At 53.2% G+C, this 14,080-nt stretch overlaps 2 protein-coding genes across 2 annotated transcripts; one reads left to right on the forward strand and one right to left on the reverse strand.

Moving 5' to 3' along the window:
- Nucleotides 1-1,711: 1,711 nt before the first annotated feature.
- On the reverse strand, nucleotides 1,712-7,032 carry GPR152 (G protein-coupled receptor 152). The gene is made up of 2 exons (XM_074336779.1): nucleotides 6,700-7,032; nucleotides 1,712-5,625 (listed from the first exon to the last, which is right to left on the reverse strand). Exon 2 carries the CDS (start codon nucleotides 5,584-5,586, stop codon nucleotides 4,123-4,125), a length of 1,464 nt encoding a protein of 487 aa, XP_074192880.1. The 5' UTR covers nucleotides 5,587-5,625; nucleotides 6,700-7,032; the 3' UTR covers nucleotides 1,712-4,122.
- Nucleotides 7,033-7,317: 285 nt separating this feature from the next.
- On the forward strand, nucleotides 7,318-13,363 carry CABP4 (calcium binding protein 4). Its single transcript, XM_019737591.2, has 6 exons — nucleotides 7,318-7,964; nucleotides 8,366-8,396; nucleotides 8,475-8,618; nucleotides 9,618-9,727; nucleotides 10,050-10,197; nucleotides 10,313-13,363. Exons 1-6 carry the CDS (start codon nucleotides 7,599-7,601, stop codon nucleotides 10,339-10,341), a joined length of 828 nt encoding a protein of 275 aa, XP_019593150.1. The 5' UTR covers nucleotides 7,318-7,598; the 3' UTR covers nucleotides 10,342-13,363.
- The last annotated feature ends 717 nt before the right edge of the window (nucleotides 13,364-14,080 follow it).

Genomic DNA, 14,080 nt, shown 5'->3' on the forward strand with positions numbered 1-14,080 from the left:
AAATACATTAACTACTCCTGACAGTCCACGTATGAATGTGCCTTTTTTTTTTTTCAAGCAGGGCGCAGCTCAAGGTGGCTCGTGTGGGGATCGAATCCGCAACCTTGGTGCTACCAGCACCACGCTCTAAACAACTGAGCTAACCGGCCACCCCTGTGCCTCATTTTAAGTTACAAAAGTACACACTGTTGGTTAACAAGGTAAATAAAACAGTGACGTTTTAAGGAGCGAGTGGAAGGGCCCCAGCCAACCAATTCTTCCCTACCAACACCCCTGAGTCCTGCTGGGCCTCCTCCTTATTTGAAGTAGAAATGGGGCCATGACCCCTGGGTCCCTCACACCTTCCAGGCTTTCCTTGATCTACCATCTCCCACCGAGACAGGGAGCTCAGTCCGCAGAACTCTCCCTCCCTCTAGCCAGCTCCTGTGACAGGAAAGGCTTAAGTGTCCCTGTAGGTCTCACAGGCAGTCTGCCCCTTCCACCTGGGGCTGGTGTCCCTCGGGCACTAGCCACCTCCCTCCTTCCTTCTCTGAGCATCTACTGACCTGGGTGACCAAGGGGTGATGGGTGATGTCCCTTTCTCAGGAAGAGAGGGGTGCAAGGAAGGGGACTAGCTTTCTTGGGCTGCGCAAAGTCCCCTGTATGTCCCAGGTGGGCTGGGGCTTGCGCCCCCTCATTCCTCTCACCACACCCTGTTGAGGAAACAGCTCAGAAAAGGGGTGCCTGCTTCAGGTCATCCTTCCAGGACTCAGTCTCCATTTGTTTGGTTCCAGAGTCCTTGCTTTCCCCACTGCCCCATAAACCCTGGGACAGGAATGTGGGTAGCTTGGAAGAGGGAAGGCAGCCATAAAAACTCCCTCTCATTGTGTCTAAAGCCCAAAACTGATCCCCTACTCTGGACCCTCCCTTGGCTCCTGGAAGCCACACTTGAAATAACATCCACAGTGACTGCCCACCCCCACCCACTGCCTGTCTGACCTCTCCCTGCCCTCCCTCGTTACCTACTACTGTCCTTTCCTTGCATGTGGCCTTGTGACACTGACCCTGCTATCCCTGAAACGCACCACCTTCCTTCCTACTTCAGGGCCTTGGCATATCTTGTCCCCTCCATCTGGAAACTCTTCCCCCAGATCTTGTTAAGTCTCCATCCCTCATTACTCCAGGTCTCTGTTCAAATGTCACCTCCTCTGAGGACACTTCCTGAGCACCCCACCCCCCATCACTCTGGCCCTTACTTGGCCCCCCGCATCTCAATCACTACCTGGTGTTACCTTCTATAATTATTTGTGTATTTGGTTTTTGTCTGCCTCACTCGTGAGGGTATCAGCAAACTGAGGATAGCACTTTGTCTCATTTCCCACTGGATCCCAGCACTCAGAACAAGAAGACCTAGCATGCAGTATGTACTCAATTAATGTGCATTGAATGAATGAATGAACAGCAGCCCCAAATATTGAATTGAAAAATATTCATGTTCACAACTCTCAAAATCAATGTCTGGTCCCCCCATGAGGAAGAGGGAGGGGTATCTCTCACCTGGGGAACAACTGGGGGAGTCCTCCAGGAGGCAACAGGAGCCCAGCCCCATGGGGTGTGCTAGGGGTGAGGTTGAGGAGCTATGTAATGTCAGGGTGAGCCCCTGACATTCATCCCCTCTGGCCCTGGGTGTGCATGTTTTCTCCAACACAAGACCCTCCTCTGTAGGTCATCTTTATCCCTCAAAACCCTTCATGGCACTGCTCTTTCTCCTGGGTAGCAGTCACCCATTATGGGTGGGATCCCCTTGGAGACCTTGGAGGTAGGGATGGCCCCCTCTCCAAGAGGCAGGGGTTGGAGTATGGACCAGAGTTGAAGGCAAGTGGCTGGCACTGAGGTTTCAGTCCCTGATCTGCCTGCCGTGTTGAAAGGCTTTGGGACTCCTTGAAAAGGCTAGGAGAAGGGGAGGGGCTCTGCAGAGTGCCCCAAGGGGGACATAAGTCCAGATCTTATCCTCAGGGAGTGTGCACTGCAACAAGGTGGGGGAATGTGAAAGCATTTCTGGTGGAGGAGGAGGCAGTATGGTGAAGGGGACAATGCCTGGTGGGCAGGATGGCTGGCCCATGCGCCAGTGCTGGCCCTAGGCCTGGGTGAGGCCTGGAGGTGCCCACTGATATAATCAAAGGAATGGCTAACAGTTATTAAGCATTTACTCTGTGCCAGACAAGGATCTAAGCACTTCATAGGGATTAACACTCCCAGGAAATGGGAGCCATTATGACCCCAATTTACAGGTGAGGAAACTGAGTCCCAAAGAGGCCAAAAGCCTTGCTAAAGATCACATAGCTGCTGAGTGGAGGAGCCAGGATTCAAACAACCCGTGGGGGCACCAGAGGCCACGTCCTTAAACCCACCCACGTGTCTCCAAAATGGGAGGCTGTCTGGAAAGTTACGTAACAAGTACTTGCTGAACGAATGAGTTCAACCAGTTTGTGCCTGTCCAGAAATCTCTCTCCCACCAGCTCCTGTGTCCACAATTCCATCACTAGGAAGTGCTATGATTATGCTGCTAGTAGTAGTACCACCCAGGGTGCTTTGGTCCTCGGGCACAGTAAATGATCACAACAGACAACCTTGTAAGGAGAATGTTATCACCCCATTTTACAGAGGAGAAAACTGAGGCAAAGAGGAAGCTAGGAACCAGAACCCAGATCTGACTGCATCACTCCAGACTGCAGAGCCTGCTGCCTTTTTGAAATGCAATCACCACTGGGAAGAGTAAAGGTCACAATGCTGAGCTAATGGGAAAGGATTGGGCGGGGGAGCGGTGAAAAGGGGCAAGAGGGCATAGTTTTGGAACACTAGGGGTTGAGAAAAAGCTGGGAGGGGCGGGTGCCAGAAGAGAGTGATGGGTGTGAAAGGGAAGTGGGGTGGGGTCAGAAAATAGATCTTCAGCACTTCCTAGTTTTTCTTGCAGTGTCTGTAAGTTGAGAGGGAAGAGATTGGCTCTGCCCCAGAGACGCTGTGTGACCTCTGGGGACGTGTGCCCTTTCTGGAGCCCCTGGTCCTCAAAGCTCTCTGCTTGGACATACTCTCATCTCTGGTAGGCCCAGGGCACTCTGTACCTGCAGCTCCCATCACGGTGGGCGGGGGGCAGGTAGACATTCGTTGAACCCTTAAATGGAGCAGACCTTGAAGTCCTCTGGAGCCGCCCATGTCACAGAGGCGGACCCATGCTCTCTGAGGCCATCTGGGTGTCTGCGATCCAGAACTGCTTAAGGGCACAGCTGATCTGCCCCGAAGCTCACAGGATCCCAGATACTCAGGCCCGGTGATGGTGCCTCCTTCCATCCGTCCCCAGTCCCTGCAGGGACAACTCTGAACGCCAGTGAAGGAAGAACATCTGCTCTCTGTGCCCCTACTGTGTGCCACAGGATCTTGCTAGGTGCCTCACACACTTTCTCATTTAATCCTCACAAAGGCAGATGAAACGAGCTCAAGGTGAAGCGGCTTGGGCAAGGTCACCCAGAACTGGATTTGAATCCAAGCTTGGCAGCTATTGCCTCTTCTCCTGCCGCCTTGTTGAGGGAAGTCCTTCCCCAGCTTCACAACTTGTGGGCTCCTAGGGCCCGGACTCCCGCTGGCTCCTGAATGCCTCCCTCCTCTGCAGGGACTTCCTCCTTTGGCCTCCTAGTGCCCAGGTTAGAGAATGGAACAGGGAAGAGGGGAGGGAGGGAAGGATGGAAGGGAGTCTGATCCAGCCCTGGGAAGTCCCCTGCTGTCTTTCTCCTGTAGGACCCAGGCTAAGGGGAAAACTGTCAGTGCGAGCTGGGGTTATTAGAGGACAGAGCCCAGGATCTCATCAGCTGTGACAGCTCAGGGAGCCGATGGGCCACTGTGTGATGAGGGCAAGCATGAAAGAGCTTGGTGGGACCCGGACAGGGACGTGACGCTCACAACAAATTGTCTGGGACTTTTGGCCACTTCATTCTTAGTTCCCCAAGTCCTCCTGCCAGGCCCAAGGGACTTGGTGGGGGTTTTTCCATGATGACGTCTTCTGCAGTGCCTGTCCTCTCTGACTGGCTGGTTCTTCCATCTCCCTCTTGTTCCCCCACTGCCCTGGTGGGCCTGGGCTTTCCTGGACCCTCATGTGAGGCCTGCGCCGGGAGCCGCCTCTGAGAGGGCACCGCTGGGGCTTCCTCCCTCAGAGGCAGCAGGCGTGTCTGGGTTCTCAGGGACCTCTGGGGTGGGATCCATGGATGGGGAAGAGGAGGCTTCATGATCGGGACTGGGGTCTGAGCTGGCAGCAGGTCCAGGGGCCTGGGCCTCAGGGCTGTCCTGTGGCTGGGTCACAGAGTCCATCTGTGGCTGGGCCCCACAGCTCTCCTGTGGCGGGGTCACAGAGTCCAACTGTGGCTGGGCCTCAGGGCTCTCCTGTGGCTGGGCCATGGAGTTCACCTGAGGCTGGATGACAGAATCTGCCTGTGACTGGGCCACGGAATCCAACCGTGGCTGGGCTGTGGGGTTTGTAGGGGGCTGTGTCATGATGTTTTCCTGTGGCTGGGTCTCAGCAGTTGGCTCTGGCAGAGTCTGCCCCAGAGAGTCCACCTGGGTTTGTGGCTCGGCCGGCGTGAAGCTGCCTGGCCGTTCCTCACAGAGTGCTGCCGCGAAGGAGGAGAGCATCGTGTGCGCCAGGGCCCGGAGGTCGGCGCTGGCCAGGAGGCAGAGGAAGGGACTGAGGCAGCTGTTGAGCAGGATCAGGTAGTCAGAGTAGACCAGCGCCTCCCAGAGCAGATAGCCCGGGTAGATGTCCCACAGGAAGGCCAGGTACAGCAGCTGCGCCAGCTGGTAGGGCAGCCGCAGGATCACGTAGGCTGACAAAATGGTCTTGGCCACACGGGCAAAGCCACGGCAGGCTGTGGGCCTCGGCTGGCGGCAGCAGGAGGTCCTGCAGGTGGCAGCCTGGGTGAGCACGTGGCAGACAAGCAGCAGGAGGAAAGACAGGAAGCCCCCCAGGATTTCCAGCATCCTCAGTGGCAGCTCCTCGCTGTCCCAGAAGTCCAGGCAGATGACTAGGTCGTACCACCAGACGACGGCCTCGGGGAAGACCAGCCAGGGCACACTGAACAGCGTGGCCAGCACCCAGACCCCGGCGCAGACCCAGAGGGGCAGGCGGATTGGGCGGTGCCCAGGGTACCAGCGTGGGCAGAGTGCAAGCAGGCAGCGGTCCAGGCTGAGGGCTGCCAGCAGGAAGAGGCCAGAGGAGTAGGACACACCCCACAGGAAGTAGTAGAAGCGGCAGGCTGCCGTCCCCAGAGGCCAGTGCCCCCCATGCTGGATCTCCAGGATCTGGAAGACAGCTGCCGCCAGGAACAAAAAGTCAGAGAGGGCCAGGCTGAGCAGGAGCAGAGCCAGCCGCGTGCCCGCTCCCTGCCGGGCCTGCAAGCCAGCCAACCATGCCATGAGCCCATTGGCTGGCAGCCCCAGGAGCAGCAGGACCACCAGGAAGACCGTGTCCCAGACACCCTGCGGGTAGTAGTCTTCGTCGTCCAGCTCTGTGCGGGGTCTGAGGCCAGCGACACCCAGGTTGGCTTCCATAGCGGTGTCCATCTGAGGTCCCCAGTGTACCACTGGACATGGAGTGGGCACCTGGTAAATCAATGAAGACTTGAATGACGGTATGAGAGAGAGGGCTGAGCATCTCCAGGCGAGTCACTGTTCCTCTCTGCGCCATCATCATGACCTGCTGGGTAGTTACCCTGTGCCAGGGACTTTACTACATTAGCTCTCTTGGTCCTCATGCAACCCATTTTGCAGGTGAGGAGAGGAAGGTTCAGAGGATCAGTGACTTGCCCAAGGTCAGAGATAGGAAGGGAGGCGCCAGCCCTCGAACTCTGATCTCACCGTTCTGCCACACAGAACCCCAGTAGGCCCAAGTAGGCTAAGTCAGAGACTTTTGAACATATTTTTAAAGCCGGTGAATCTTTTCTTTAAATAAAATATTATACTGGAGCTCCTATGAACGAAAAGGGGGTGCTCAGATGAAGGGAAGGGAGAGCTCCTCCAAGGTCCCAGGGAACACAGTTTGAAAACCACTTGGTCAGATCATTGCAGGCCCCTCCGTGTCTGGTATCCTGGGGTTCAAGTGTTGAAAATTCCAAGAAGGGAGGGCTCAGGTCATGGGCACAGGAATCCCCAGGGGACAGGGAATCTGGGGCCGAGGAGGCCCCTCCTTACAGTGAGTACAAGTCATATCCTCGGGGTGAGGTCTATAGCTCAGGGACTGGGGCCAGGAGGGCTATCCTGGGAGCAACTTGAGTCTTTCCATCGTCCTCCAGCCCCACTGTGGCCCTCTCCCCAGTCTCACAGCTCAGGGAGAAGGTGGCCCCACCTGTCCTCTGCGGCTACTGAACAGAGAAGGGGGCTCGGCAGTGTGATGAGAATGAGTGTGGCCGCTACCCCTCACTTCTCTTGCTGGTGGAGTGAGTTTCCCTCTAGGGACAGAGAAAGCGCTGATGGCAGTGCACAGTGAGGGGAGGAAGCAGAGTCCCCAGAAAGGCTGGATCCGGCCTGTGGCCCACAGCTCCAGCCATTTGGCCTTTAGCCCGGTGGCCTCCCGCGTCCCCCCAGGGCTCTTCCTCAGGCAGACCCCACTTTGTAAGCTCCAGCCCCTACTGGATTAGAGCCCTGGGCTCCCCGGGTGACCGCTGAAGCTTGGCTTACCTGTGAGACGCAGGCTGCTGGCCGGAAGGAGCAGGGCGTGCCTACCTGCCCAGCGATCCAGCCGTCCGTCCGCAGGGCCCCACGCCGGGGCCTGCTGCATGGCGCCCGGCGGCACTAAGGCGGCCGGCATGAAACCCAAGCTGAGAGGACATCAATCATTCATGGGGCTGCTTGCTGGGAAACCCTAACCCCCGTCCAGTAGGGCCAAGTGACCAGCCAGGCCCCCCAATCCTCAAAAATGCCAGATGGCTGAAACCCCCTCACCCTGGGCCCCCCCAGGTCAGTGCAGGCTCTGGGTCCCTTCAGGATCCACCTCCTCTCACTTCACCCCATGCCGCTCAGTCTGGCATTCAAGACCTCTGTGATCTGGCCTGTCTTCCTCAATTTCACATATCCTCTGATCCAGCCAGGAAGTCACCCATGAGGCCGCTGTGGGCAACTCTTTCTATCCTTGTTCACCTCCCAGCCTTTGCCCACATTCTTCCTCCTGCCCGAGATGCCTTCCCTTGTCCTCTCTTAGCTAAGTCCTGCCCATGTCACACAACTGGGTTGAGTCCGCCACTCTTCAGCAATATTGCCCCCATTTAATAGATGAGACAACTGAGGCTTAGAGAAGTGAATTTGCTGGGTCTTCCAGTTCATAAATGGCAGAGCTGGAGTCCGTAGCTCACTGCAGCCACTGTGTCCTCATGCCCCTTGCTGCTGAGGACAGTGCTCTTGACGCATCTGGGGCAGAGGGCCTGGATTAGGGCCTGTGCTGCCGGCCTCACTTACCCTAATCCCCCTCAGGGCCCAATCCCAGGCCATCAGCTCTCCGGGTGCATAAGCAGATTTATGGGTCCTGAGAGCCAAGGGTGCTCCCTGGTGCTGCATTTCTGAGCCTTGTCTCCCCTCTCCACATGGCCACAGAACAGGTAAGCGGGCACCATGGACCAGACCCAGCCCCTCGCCCCCAGAAGCCCTCTGTGGGGGTTGTGGCTCCCACGAGTGGTGCTGAGGGGCAACCCTTGACCAGGAGGAGGAGCAAGAGGGAGAAGGGGCTCCGAGGGTCCCAGAAAGGTGCTGGCAACTCTTGGGAACAGACCCCCATCCAGGGCCCTGAGGCTCCAGGGAGCAGCAAGAACCCCTCCAAGCCAGGAGAAGGTCAGGAGGAGGCAGCCCCTGTGCCAGCCTCTCGTCGGCGCCAGTCCCACCGGCACTGTCCCGCTCCCCACCACGCTGCTCAGAAGATATATGGGCCCCTGCTCAACCGCATCTTCGGGAAGGTCAGGTGGGGCCTGGGAGACCCGAGGGTGGGGGTGGGGACTCATGACCTCAGGCCCAGCCCACCCTGCCCTTAGAACTCAGGCCTCCTGCCACTTCTGCTCTAGATTCTAGAGCCTGGTTTGTGGGGCAGGGTTACTGGAGTTTGGGGAAGGGCAGCTCTTGGACAGCTCTGGGCAGTGTGGGTGGAGCTAGACCTTAAACCCAGGCTTCCTTGAACGCTCAGCGCCCCAGGAGCAGAAAGGGAAGTGGTCTCTTTTTCTGGGGTCCACTGGACTTCAGTTGCTTTCTCCTACCCTTGTGGGACTGGCCGAGCCCAGGCCAGTGTGGGCGGGGGCTGGAGGAGGAAGGATGGCCAGCGCCCTGGCTGGCCCTGGGGACATGCTGGACTATGCTCGTGCAGGACCGCGAACTGGGCCCGGAGGAGCTGGATGGTGAGTGAGCCTGGCTTGTGGCAGCGTGTGGGAGGTGCCCCCGAGCCTGGAGCGGAGCCTAACCTCCCTCCCCTGCAGAGCTTCATGCTGCCTTTGAGGAGTTTGACACTGACCATGATGGCTACATTGGCTACCGGGATCTGGGCACCTGCATGAGGACACTGGGCTACATGCCCACGGAAATGGAGCTCATCGAGGTCTCACAGCACGTCAAAATGCGAAGTCAGTGCCTGAGCCCCCACGCTCCCGGGATGGCTCTGGGAGTGCAGCACGGGTGATGGGAGACAGGGAGATGACAGTTTCCAGGGCAGTTTGACAGTTTGACATTGCCCCCGTCAGATGCAGGGCTGGGGGTAGGGTAGGGGGAAGGAGCGGGCTAAGGAAGGCACTGGGGATCCGAGAGAGGCTCTTGGGGCTTATTTCGGGCTCAGGTTGAGGAACCTCGCCCCAACCTTGTGAGAAAGTGTTCCCTGCTCATACTAGCCAACTTGCTCTCTGTCTCTGTCACTCTTTCTGAGGCTCCTGAAAAGAGCCTCCTGAGGTTCAGGGAGGCCTAGCGTGACAGAACCCTGGCCTTCCTTGTGATTAGATGTCAGATGGGCACGTACTGTGTGATTATCCTTAGCTGATTTGTCAAATATCAGATTCCCTTGGTTCTAGGACACCTGCCTTTGTTTTCTCTTTACAGTTTCAAAATGGGGTGTGATTTACAATTGATGTGAACATTTTGTGTCATGCTTCTTTTTCTTTCCCCAAAGCTGTTATTTGATTACTGAACTTTTTTATAATTGATGGCATCTTAGAACCGAGGGACGGCATGGGTCCACTTCTTTCAGGGCATTTATTGCTGCCCACGGGGTCCATGCATGTGACAGTCATGAACTCCAACCCCAATAGCACCCCAGGAGTAGATGCTCCTGTCGCCAGCCTAGGATGAGGAATGCGGTTTAGTCGGTCACCCAAGGCCACTCAGCAGCAGCAGCAGCGGAGCCAGCATTGCACCCGGGGCTGTCTGGGTCCAAAGCCTGAGCTCTTTCCCCCACACCTGGGTGCTTCACTGAGCGTACCCCCAGCTGAAAGTGGGGCTCCTGTTTCCTAACCCCCTGCGGGCATGGATGCGGGGTGTTCCTTCCTGGATGCAGAGTTGGGGAGGGGCTGACCCTCGCGCTGTCCCTTCTTGGGCCCCAGCCCTCCGTTGTGACACTCTGTCTGGCTCCGCAGTGGGTGGCCGCGTGGACTTTGAGGAATTTGTGGAACTGATGGGCCCAAAGCTGAAGGAGGAGACGGCGCACATGTTGGGGGTGCGAGAGCTGTACATCGCCTTTCGCGAGGTGTGGGGCGAGGCCTGGTGTGGGAGATGGGTGGGCGGCTGCAGAGCATCCTTGCTGGCCTCCCTTCCAGGCCAGGGGAGCCTTAGCCTCTGGAGGCCCAGAGCCCTGCAGACGGTGGGACAGGGCCAGGGAATGGTGGGAGGGGGTTTGGCTGACCCTATCTGGGGGATCCACCCCTGGAGACTTCCTGGTGTGGGTGGGGGGTTGGCGGTTTAGACCATTGAAGGCCGGGGGGGGGGGGGGGGGTGTCCAAGCACAGCACGTGCTAAGGTGGAGATGGTGCCACCGCGGTGGGAGGGGCTGAGCTCCGCCGGGATCCTAGTTTGACAGGGACAGGGATGGACGAATCACAGTGGCAGAGCTGCGACAGGCAGCACCGGCTTTGCTGGGGGAGCCTCTGGTGGGCCCTGAATTGGAGGAGATGCTCAGAGATGTGGACCTCAATGGGGACGGCGCTGTGGACTTCGAGGGTGAGCCTCCTTCCCAGGCAACCCCCAACCCCAGCCTTCCAGCTCCCAGGTGGAGCCCAGCATCTGGGATCCCCAACCTGGACTATCACAAGCTCCATCCTCTTCTCTCCCGCAGAGTTTGTGATGATGCTTTCCACCCACTGAGGCTCCAGAAGGGAGACTGCATTGCCCCTCTGGCCCCAGACTAGCAGGGTTCATGCTGCATACCCTCCCAACAAGGCCCCAGGATGGGAGAGACCAGGCTTCTTCTGCCCCTGACAACACCTGGCCGGAGAGTTGGCTTGTGATGTCACCTGCCCACCCTCATCTTCACCTCCCTCCCATCCAAGCTGCCCGGAGAAAACCTGCCCATCACTCCCCAGTGTGAGCAAGGTTTGGCTCTCTCCAGCCCCTTGGGAGGTAGGGAGCTCCCTGGCACTGGCAGCATTCAAAGATGGGGCAGTTTTGGGAGTTGATTAAGAGGGCGACTGGATGTCTCCCACGACTTATGTGTAGAAATTAAAAAAAAAAAAAAAAAAAAAACACGCTGAATTTGAAAGAAAGAAAGGGATGACCTAGGTACCAAAGACAAAGAGGGAGCTCCAAGCTGGATGATGGTGGGGAGCAGACACAGTGGAGGCTTCAGACCTGCAGGTTTAAGAGCCTGGGCTCTGACACCAGGAGTGACAAAAGACCTGTAAGAGGGTGGGGAGCAAGACATGACCCTGAGTACATTCCAGGGTCTCAAGGGGTACCCTGTTCTTGGAAAGGGAACCAAAATATAACTCCACCTACCAGCCTGAGGAATTGGCAAGGATACAGCTATCCAGGGCCTTGAGTGATAAAAGTTACCCTAGAGAACCAAAAACTCAGGCCTGCACATCAAGCAAGAGTGAGATCTATCTCCATGGTATGAAAAGCTGGAGAAATAAGAAAAACCTGTTGAGAAGGGCACTCTTTCAAACCAGGGCACATGGGACTTACACACACACACACACACACACACACACACACACACCCCTGTCACTTCTGAAGATGAACTCATGACAAACAAATCACAAATCACATAAGGAAACAAGTCACTCTGAGAGAGAGTAGGCAAATGCAACAAACAGGAGAATTGGCACCCCAAAGTGTAAATAATAGAACCATCTAAAAGAGACCATAAAGTAAACGCAAAAAAAAAAAAAAAAAGAATGACATAAAAGAAGAAAGAGAGACCAAGGATGGTATTAAAATTGAACAGGGAGATTAAAAAAAAAGTAGCACAACGCAACTTCTAAAAATAAAGGAAATAGCCATTGGAATGAAAAATATCCATGGATAATTTAAACAGCAGATTAGAAATAATGTAAGAGAAGATTAATAAACTGGAAGCTATTATCTGAGAAATCACCCATAAGGTAGCAATGAGGGATAAAAAGATGGAAAATATTAAAGGGTAGTTAAAAGTCATTAGGATTCTCAGAAGGAGAAAATATAGAGAATGGACATGAGGCCATATTTAAAGAGATGATGGCAAAAATTTTCCCCAAAGACGTCCATAAAGACAAGTGCCCAGACTGAAGGGGCACGTTGGAGCCAGAGAAAGATAAATAAAAATAAATGTATATCTAGATGCATCCCAGTGAAACTGCAGAATACAAAAGGAAAGTGAAAGGGTTTCCCACACAGTCTTGTTGAAAGGATGGCTTCAGTAAGAAGGAAATTCAATCCAGAATGAAGTCAGAGTATGTACTAAATAATAGTCAGGAAAGAAACCAGTAAGCACATTGGTAGATCTAAAGAAGCATTTAATGTAAAAAAAAAAAAAATTAATTTGGGGGATTTTAAAAATAAGTAGGGACTAAAATAATAGACAAAAACAAAATGAAGGTAGGAGGGGTTGCTTTAGACATACTGAAATCTTTTTTTCTTGTTTTTCCTAGAGGATGATAGATGAGTCGATTAACTTTAGACTTTTAAAAACTATTTAAGGGTAACTACTAATATAATATAAATAGAGAGACTATTCCATTTAATAGTGAAATCAATAGAAGAAGAAAAGGGGGAAGTGAAGAATTCTTGGTTAAGCCAGTAGAAGGCTGGCAAAGACGGGGAAAAAGCAAAGAAAAGCAAAGGCCATAGAAAACATTAAAACAGAAGGTAGAAGTAATCCTAAAAAAACCAAAAATTACAATAAATATAAACAGATTAAGTTTTTCAGTTAAAAGTCTGAGTCTCAGTCCCCGAAGAAAGTATCAATATTAGATAGGGTGCCTTGTGAGTGACAGAGATGCAAAATAATACCTTAAACTGAATAGAACTTTATTTCCCCCACAGGAAGTCTTAGGTTCTTAGGTGAAATCCAGCTGTACGGTCTTCAGGGACCCAGGCTCCTTCTACTGTATTCTTTGCCATTCCTAGAGTATGCCCACATTTTTTTTTGTTTTCCAGGAGGCAGGATGGAGGCAGGAACAAAGGAGAAAGGGGGCAAAGAGCATGAGCCACATAATCATACCCCATTGGCAGGGCTCCTTGCCTGGCACACCTAGCTGCAAAGGATGCTAGGAAATGCAATCCTTATTTTGGGTCGCCATGTGCCCAGTGAAAAACCAGAGGTTCTACAACTACAAGGGCAGAGGGCAGATACCAAAGGGCAACTATCAGCCTCTTCCCCACCGCTGAGTGCAGGATATGAGTCATGCTCAAAGCATAATGACAATGGAAAGGCTGCAAGTGATGGCTTGAAAAAAAGATTTACTAGGAGAAATGTAACCAAAAGAAAGCTATGAGCTGTGAGGCAAACAGCATTAGAGTCACAAGTCACTAAGGAAATCTAATGTTCCTAATGTATGCGACTATTAATGTGTTTTCCAACTATAAACAAATTATATTTAGAGTTTAGATATTCATTAATTCCCTGAGTATAGTGTTGCTGTCAATCCAACTTGGGTGCCATAGATTAAGCAGCAAAATCAATCACAGTAAAACTTTAAACATTTCGATTCAGGGTTCTGTCAAAGTATAGATAGCCCAAGTGTTGGCAAATGTTTCCTGTAAAGGGCGGTAAAGATTTCAGGCTCTGATGACCATATGTTCTCTACTGCAGCTGTGTAGTTTGTGTCTCCAAGAAGCCGGGGTCAACATGTAAACAATGGGTCTGGCTGTGTTGGAACTTTAATAAAGAAGAATGAATTAAACTTGATTTATTGACACTGAAGTTTGAATTTTATAAACTTTCATGTGTCACAAAATCTTACTATTCTTTGACTTTTCCCAACCATTACTAAAATGTAAAAACTATTCTTAGCTTGGGGGCCCTGTTGGGCCTGTGGGTGATGGCTTGCTGACTCCCGATAGTCTTGTAATAGGGAGAGTCACAACTTCTGGGATCACTGTTAAGATTGTTGAATGACAAAGTTACCAGCATAGTAGCAAATCTGGGTATTCATTTGCCAATTTGCTCACTTTCAATGAATGGTTTTCATAATTTTTCTTTTTTTCCTGTGTGTTCTGATTACTGAAACATAATTTTATGTCTGATTAATCTGGTAATACAAACTGTGGGCCTGATTCTGTATATCTTTGTTTTTTATTCCACCTTTCTGGTTTGTATTTTCTTACAAAAGTATTGGTCCACGATGGATGAGAGAACTGGTCCCTTATCACAGCTCATTTGAGAACTACTGATTTAGGAGTCCCTGCATGCAAGAGGTGTCCCCAAAAGTGCCTTAACTAGGAGGCTGAGGGTGGGAAGTCTGGGTGGGCCAGGAGAGTGGAAGTGAGAGCAGGGATCTGGGTGTTCATTTTTATCAACAAAGTCACAGAACTCCAAAGGCCCTGCATACACAGTGGAGGCCAGGCCAAGTTCCTTCTTAAAGGCACATTTTACTGAGGGAGACAGACTGTAATTACAAGAACA

This window comes from Rhinolophus sinicus, linkage group LG06 (genome assembly GCF_036562045.2).
Source record: "Rhinolophus sinicus isolate RSC01 linkage group LG06, ASM3656204v1, whole genome shotgun sequence".
Taxonomy (NCBI): Eukaryota; Metazoa; Chordata; class Mammalia; order Chiroptera; family Rhinolophidae; genus Rhinolophus; species Rhinolophus sinicus.